Source organism: Mauremys reevesii, linkage group 21 (genome assembly GCF_016161935.1).
Source record: "Mauremys reevesii isolate NIE-2019 linkage group 21, ASM1616193v1, whole genome shotgun sequence".
Lineage (NCBI taxonomy): Eukaryota > Metazoa > Chordata > Testudines > Geoemydidae > Mauremys > Mauremys reevesii.
The window spans coordinates 16,006,094-16,014,090 of record NC_052643.1 but is presented as its reverse complement, the minus strand read 5'-3'; the positions used below and the strand labels follow the sequence as shown (position 1 = coordinate 16,014,090).

The window sequence follows — 7,997 nt, the reverse complement described above, 5'->3', positions numbered from 1 at the left end:
TGGCATGTGCCCTGTTGAATCACCCCCTGGCCCGTTTCCTTCAGTGTGCTGTTTTCAAAGTGGTCGGCCCCATATATTTGAGGCACATGGAAATATAGTGTCCCCGCTGAAGCGCTCTCTGAGCACAACCAGAGAAGGAAGCAAGACTTAATTGGTGAACACACTTCAAAATCCTAAATGACAATGTACCATTTTGCATTAAGGAGTTAATCCAGCGTCCACTGACATAAAAGGAGGTCTTTTTAATTGATGTCAGCTAGTGTTAGATCAGACCTTAAATGTCATGTAATTTTAAAACAATTTCCTGTGGAAGATATCATGAGTTCATCTGCCCCTTCCACTGGCCAAATCCCCATTTCAAACTACGCAACTCAGGTACTCTGCGTTCTAGTGATAACGTAGTATTTTTCAAGAACCACCCATTTCCGGGTAGATGTACTTGAACAGAAGTCTGTTAATCATCTGGGTGCTGCTTCTTTCTCTGGATGTGCTTTAATGCTGGCTGCTTCTCTGCAGTCATGTGCAGCTCTCTGGTACATGGGGACATCACAGACTAATGGAGATCATTTTTATGAGAGCCCCACGTTAGCAGCATGCTGCTGACTATAGCTGTGTAGAGGAAGAAAATCCTTGAATCTTGGATTTGTTTCCTTGCAGAGGGATCATACAAGCTCATTAGAAATGGGTGTGTGACAGGTTCCCCCTGGGGTGCCACATGGAACTGGGGTATGACTGAACCAGCCTGGGCTCCCTTTACACTGTAGTGCTGTGACACGCCCTCAAGCCCTCTCCAGACACATACAGGTAGGAACATACCCAGCTGCAGCTATGCACAGATGCTGAGCTCAGCTCTGCATGGGAAGGCTCAGCTAAGGCACCTTCTAGTTCCTAAGGCACACCCCCCCCCTCTGGAGTGTAAACCCAAAATTAGACTGTCTTGTGCTGCATGGAGAACTGTGCAGCATCAGCTCATGACATTCACCCTCTGCCTCAATGTGGAGTAAATATGCAACAGCTTTTGGCCCCCCAGTTATGATGGCCACACACCTATTTTAGACAAAACAAAAACAAGCTGGATTTAAGGGATTGTAAGTGACAGCCACCAGATCAAAGCAGATTACCTAGTAAACACATAAAATTTGCAAACTGAGCTTAACATACTAAATAGGTAGGACAAGAATTAGCAAATTCTCACCCTGAGTGATAAACAGACAGGCAGATTCTTAAGGCACAAGCCTCCTTGGCTTTCCCAGATTTTCATACAAGGACTAGCAATCCCTTAGTTTGGGACTATCACTTCCCCCCGTTCAGGCTTTATTCCTCAGGTGTTTCCAGGTGTGGTGTTGTAGGGAGAGTGAGGTCCCCCATGATGTCATTTCCCCCCTTTTATATCTTCTTCCCACTTGCCGGAAAGCCGTTGCTGTGACCTGGGTCAAACAGTTCCCATTGTGTAGAGCTATCTCTGAGAGGTTTCTATTGTACCCAGTTCCTGGGGTAATCCGTGTGCTTGTGTGCATTTCCTCAATAAGCCATTAACATTGGTGGCCTTTTTACTGTTGTACCTGAAAGGATCCTTGTGGGTGATTTCAACCTCACAACATGTTTCAGTAACACGTACATAGCCAAACTTCACATACGTCAACAGCACATACAATCCAATGAGATATTAATGTCTAGCAGATCAAGACTTTTAAAATGATACCTCACAAGGCATACATTGTATAAAACATATCCTAATTACATGATGGTGAATGTTGGGGTGCCAGAGTGTCACAAGGTGGATCTTAAGTTTGCTTCCCTGACTACTGCCGAGTTTTAGGCTAAAGGTTGATAACTTGTGTTGTATCCAAAGAAGTTGAAACAGGCTCATTGTTACCCATCTGTCCTGATGTGCTTGTTTGCATGTCAGTAACCAGAATCCATTCACAAGGCTATTTCACAGCAGTACTAGAGTCTGAGCTCTGGAGAGGTTGGAGGTTTGACTTGTATCTGCATGGAGTTCTTGTTCTGTAGGATTGATAAGTCAGAAATGTGAAAGGCGTTTACCATTTCTGCTCTTAGAACCTTCATCATTTGTTCTTTGGCAAATGCAATACTCTATAAATGGTGTGGCCGTAAGCTATTCTCAGTATTGACCAAGGCCAGCTCTACATTATAGCCAGGACAGATGGTTGACAGGGCAAGAAGTATTTTAGTGACTGTTTGATTGTTCAAGTGAGTAATTGTGAGGAGTGGATGCTTTTTCCTTTTGCTTAGGAAGAAAAAGCCCAGGGGCAGGGCCCTATCCATAATTTGTCATAGTAAAACTCCAGACACTGAAACACCTTTGGAGTAGACAGACCATAAAACCTAGTAATTATAGCAAATCCAGGATTTATGGCTCTTCTCACACGCATGCACAGCAACACACCTGTTCTAGTAAAGCCATAGGCAGCACTTCCATTGTCTCTTGAGGCAAATAAAGACCAGCTGAGCTTGGTTTTTTTGCTGCCTTCATAGTCCACAGAGCTAGAGAAGATGCATCTCTCATACAGTCCACCCACCCAGATGATGTATTGGACATTAAATTGACCTTCCCAGCTTTAAAGTTTGTGGCTGGGGCAGAAAGCAAGGTTGTCTCCTACAGGAGAAACATTGATCTCAACAGAAGGTTAGTCTCACTGCTGACTAAAAATTTTCCAGTGGAACAGTTCTCTGTTGGGAAAATGCTGTTTCACTGAAATCTAAATGTTTCACAGGAGCATGTTGATTTTAATGAAATTTTGCTTTGGAAAAAAAAATTGAAATGAAGATTTCATTTTTACATTTGAAAATAATTTTTCCTTTCAAAATGTTGTTTATTATATAACATAAAAAGGTCAAGATCTGAATGAAGTGTTCCAGTTTCTTCACAATGGAACACATGGATTGACCCAAAATGAATGTTCTTTAAAATAATAAAATAAAATAATGATGATATAAAAAAAGTGTGGGAAATTTTGGAATTTTTCAGTTTTGTTGTGATTTGGAACAAAATCAGATTTTGAAATCATGGAAATTTCCTGTGAAATGGAAATTCAAGTTCCTGCATAGCTAGAGTTAAGTAGACTATTGCTCTTTGAGCCATTTCACTCTGCATCTCCCCAAGGGCCTGCAATATAAACACTGTAAAGATTGCTTTATTAGTACCCAGTTGTGCAAAGTGCTATGGAACCTCAGCTGCCAGTGAGGTCTCCAGCAGGATCAGACCCTCATGTCTCAAGCACTAACCGTTTCTCTACACTCTCTCTGTATTCTTCCTGGAAGATGCTCACAGTACCCTCTTTCACCCTGGCCTATCAAATCCGCACTACAGGGCCTGATTCTGATTTCACTTATGCTGATGTAACTTGAAGTCAAGGGGTTACTCTAAGTTATAGCAGCCTAAGTGAGGTCAGAGTCAGGCCCCCATTGATATAATCTAAATGCATTGTAATAATACATATGGATTGCACTACAATATGTCCTGTGGAACCTACATAGATTATAACATATAGTTATCGGCTATTTGCATAAATAGATGGTAAATCAGCTGTGCAGAGTGCTGCAGTCTAATTAGTTTTTTACAGTATTGTACTATTGCACCTCCCTTGGTGGGCCAGTATCACCACGAAGAGCTGGCCTCAGCAGAGAGATTGGAATGTTTTGCCGGCTGAGTGAGCTCACTGACTGGCCAACACAGATAAATAATAATTATCTGACTTTCCCCATGATTGACGGTTCTGTACAAAATTCCTGGATAACCTCAGCTGGTGTTTGTGAAATGTTGGGAAGCACTAAGTGCCGCGGGGTCACTACTGAAGTATCAATGCTTAGGCTATGGCTGTGTCTACACCACAGAGCCTATGTCAGCACTGCCACCTAAATAAGTGCAGTGTGTGCTGACAGGAGTTTTCCTGCTGGTATAGGAATAGCTCCTCCCCAACAACACCAGCACTGTTCTGTTGGCATATTTATGTCTTCTTCAGCAGCTACATCAGCTAGGAGTGTGGTGGTTTCACATCCCTGACCAACAGAACTACACTGGTATAAGTTTTAAGTGAAGACCAGGCTGCATAGTGCTGTGCCGTTGCCTAAATGAAGACCTGGCATAAAAATTAGATCGACCTCGCTCTGTTGCTCAGGGCTGTGACAAATTGCATGTTCTGGGCCTCGTCTGTGCTTAAAAAGTTAGGTTGACTCAGCTACGTCGCTCGGGTGTGAAAAATCCATATCCCTGAACAACGTAGTTAAGCCAATTCTTCCATCAACCTAACCTAGCACCTCTGGGGGAGGTGGGTTAACTACATCGATGGAAACCCCCTTCCGTCAATGTAGGAAGAGTCTGCCCTACGGCACTCCAGCAGCACAGTTACAGTGTACACATACCGAAGGATAGAATATATCGTAGTAAATGAAAATCCTGTGGCATAGCTTGTAAACTTTTAGGCAGCAACTGTCTCTTTATTCCGTGTGTGTGTACAGCACGTAGCAAAGTGGGGCTCTGGTCCCCAATCAGAGCCGCTAGGCACTGCAAATACAAATACAGAGCATTTTTCCTTTAATGGGGAACCCTGCAGCGGTATCATGCAATCAAATATACTTTTTAAGGAGATATCTCTGGGTCTCACTTCTGGCTTGTTCCCTGTGTGTGTAATGCCGACAGATTCCTTCACCCCCCCCCGGTTGTCGGCAGGTGGGATCGAACAGGGGACCGCTAGAGCTTGGTGCATGAGCAAACAGCCAGTTGGTGGTTAGCTAAGGCTCTACAGCAGAGGCTGGCTGGGTCTCTCTGTCTCTGTCTCTGTCTCTCTCTCTCTCATGCACTCAGTTCCCACCGACCGGAGCTGAGGACATGCTGACGTGACTGGAAAGGGAGAGGTTCCTTCTCTCATGTTAACAGTCTGCACTCTAGTCAGTCAATATGTTCCTGTGTCAACAGGTCTGTGTATGTTTGGAGTGAGACTGCAGGGAACATTTGTGTTTTGGGTCTTTAAGATCTGCTCTGTTCTCTCTGGTGTGTTTCCACAACACTATGTGTCTTTACTGTGCAGTAGGTCTTGGAATCCTGAAATGGTAAATTAATCTCTGTGAAAACTCTGCTACAGAGACAGTCTCTTGATAGAATTAGTATACAAGCTATGAGGTGGTGGGTTTTTTTTTTGTTTTTTTTTAATGTCACTTCTCGGATTGTTCATTTCCTGATCCTCTGTCATGCTGGCAAAATAATTTTGGGGATTAAATCCAGGATTAGCCATATAATCATCTACTGAGATCACAGCATAAGCACTGTGGGAATTTGGATTGGGGAGGTGGCATCTGTGTGGATCAGAGGTGAGACTGAAGTAGGGTAGAGATTTTTATCTCCCTCTATACATGAAAGAGATGTGTCCGAATATATGTAGAAATACTGGGTCAGATTCTCAGCTGGTATACATCACCCCAGTTCCACTGAAGTCAATGAAACTACATCAGCAAAGGATCGAGACCAACATTCTATCCTATACAGACTTATGTCCTGCTCATTATTATAGTATCTTAGCATCTTCCATTAGTACTTTAAGCAACCTACCATATGTCATGTAGGGGTTCTCCAAGCATGAACTGTTCCCTAATAGACTTACTACTATTTTAAATATTAGAAATTACTCTCCTTGTAAGACTTCAGAACCCCATCCCCCTCACAAGTTACCTCTGTAGAAAATATTCCTATTATTAGGTCTCTCTATACCAGCTGTGGTTCTGCACCCCACTTGGAGTGAAATCCAAAATCAGGAGACAAGCAAGTCATGATGTGAAGCAATAAAAAGGAAGCTGTTCTTTCTAACTGAGAATATACCTTAGCAACATGAATAAGTAATGAGAAACAGCAGCACTAAGTGATAGCTAAATGGCAGAATCCAAGTCATGTAGTCAATATGGCCCTGTTGTCCTCCAAACAACATAGATGTATGGTGCCTGGATGCAACATATGCATGTTTCATGACTATCACATGTAAATATGAGGTCCTAGTTAATTTTTAACTTCTGAACATAATAAATAACATCCTTGTATCTGAGCTTGTTACTTCCTTTCTGAGCTAGAAAGGATCACATTGCCAGCTCATTTAAATGAGGCCTAAAGATACTGTCAGGTGCCTACCTCCACCTGGTGAAGGTCTATAACTAGCAAACCACAGACTTAGTGTTATGCCATGTTTTATGTGTTGCATAATCAGGGCTATTGACACGCTCTATCTGATGCTCACTAATGGCAGTGGAAGAGGACAGGCTGTGCCGCAGGGGAGGAGATGGTGATCCATCTAAATACATTGATGGTGTTTATTACAGACCAAGATGATCCCAGCCCTTTAAAATACCTCCTGGGCTGCAGCGTGAGTTCCATTGCATAACACTGAGTTCTTGACTTAAAGAGGCAAATAAGACTCCCTTACTGTGGGACAGGAAGAGTCTTAAAGGGCCACGACTATAGTTAGACTTTTAGTCATGGCTCTTCTTCCTCTTTCGGTTCTGGGTATGTCTCCTTTATGCTCACCTGTGCTGCTGAACATACCAGGTATAGCACTTCCTACCTCACTGAGTCCAATGAAAAGTTAATGGATGGTCTGTAATACAGAAGGTACAGCGGAAAACCAGCAGCAAAATGGTTAATGTGAAATAAACGGGCCAAATGACAAAAAGCCCTGAGAAAAAGGGGCAGTGGATACTGCCCCACCCTGGTGTCTTGGGAAGTGTGTGTGGGAGGTACAGGGTCACCTGTGAAGAGGGGTTCTGTCTCCTGGCTTCCTAATGCTCGCCTTGGTTCCCCTGTCGACCCTGGCTTTCTCTGCAATGGCCAAGCCCCATTGAAGTAGAGCTCCCTTCTACTTGCAGATCAGCCTAGCTCCTTGGTAATGAGGAGAAATCAACACTTCTATAAGTAAAAGTCCTAGGGAACATGAATGTATCTAAGACGGGGGTCCAAGTAACCAGATCCTGTGATGCAGTCAATAGCACAGGGCAGAGATCCCTCTTTTTCTGATTGTACAGAACAGCAAGGAGTTTAAACTGTACCATGGGAACTGATTTCCACTGGGTGGCAAGCAGAGGGAGAGATTTCTATGGAAGCTTTAATTCCAGTCTTAGACAAGAAAAAGTCTTGTGTGTTTATTGCTTGTTTTGTATATTTATTAAAACTATTAGCAAAAAAACAGGATCAGCTGGAAAAATATGTTGTTTACAAACTTACACACACTGACAGGAAAACACCCCCACCCTGAGGCCCAGCGTTATAAAGGCATTTAGGGGTTGCTACATTCATCGTTGCAATGCCTAAGTCTCATTTCCCAAAGGGATTTAAGTACTTAGGAGCCAAAATTGCATTAAAAATGGATGGGATTTAAAGTGCCTAAATTCCTTTTGAAAATGAGTTTAGGCTCCTAAATCAGTTAGGCACTGCAGCGCTGAGCACAGCAATGCCTAATACCTTTAAAAATCTGGGTCTGAGCTGACACTGGAGTTCAGGGCAGTTGTGGATGCATGGTATCTCACAGGCTTTAGCCCATAACTAGGATAATACGCTATCAGCCATCTTTTCTGTGTTCACAAAGTGTCTTCTACACACTCTACAAAGCAGTTCTTTGAAGAAATTCAGCTTGAAAGCCATCACTCTTAGAGTTCATACAAAAGCAGAAATGTTTCTGCAGCAATCACATCTTTGCATGTACAAACTAAAATGATCTCTGAAGTCTCTTGCACCAGCTCCTTACATTCTGAGATCTAATAATGAGTTACTGGCCTGAGCAATCCTCAGTGATTCTTCACAAGGTTTAGCTTGGATTCTTCACTTGGTGGGAGTTCATGTGCACACAACTCTGGCTATGAAGAGGACTTTGTAAGATTCTTTAATGTCTCCTTTTAAGGTGAGTACAGCTGCCACCATCAAAGGGTGATCCGGCTACAAACAAAGAATATGCAAGTATAAGCAGTCCTCTTCATCTGGCACCCAGAGCCAAAAGTCT

The 7,997-nt window shown here is 43.0% G+C and overlaps 1 protein-coding gene across 6 annotated transcripts in view; it reads right to left on the bottom strand.

The window, feature by feature from the left end:
- Positions 1-7,199: 7,199 nt before the first annotated feature.
- Positions 7,200-7,997, bottom strand: part of CFAP74 (cilia and flagella associated protein 74) — a 97,620-nt gene continuing 96,822 nt past the window's right edge. For all 6 annotated transcript variants that reach the window (XM_039509131.1, XM_039509132.1, XM_039509133.1 and 3 more), the window contains one exon: positions 7,200-7,933. In XM_039509131.1, coding sequence (XP_039365065.1) covers positions 7,835-7,933 — 99 coding nt within the window. In that variant the 3' untranslated portion in view covers positions 7,200-7,834. The remainder of the gene's footprint in view (positions 7,934-7,997) is intronic.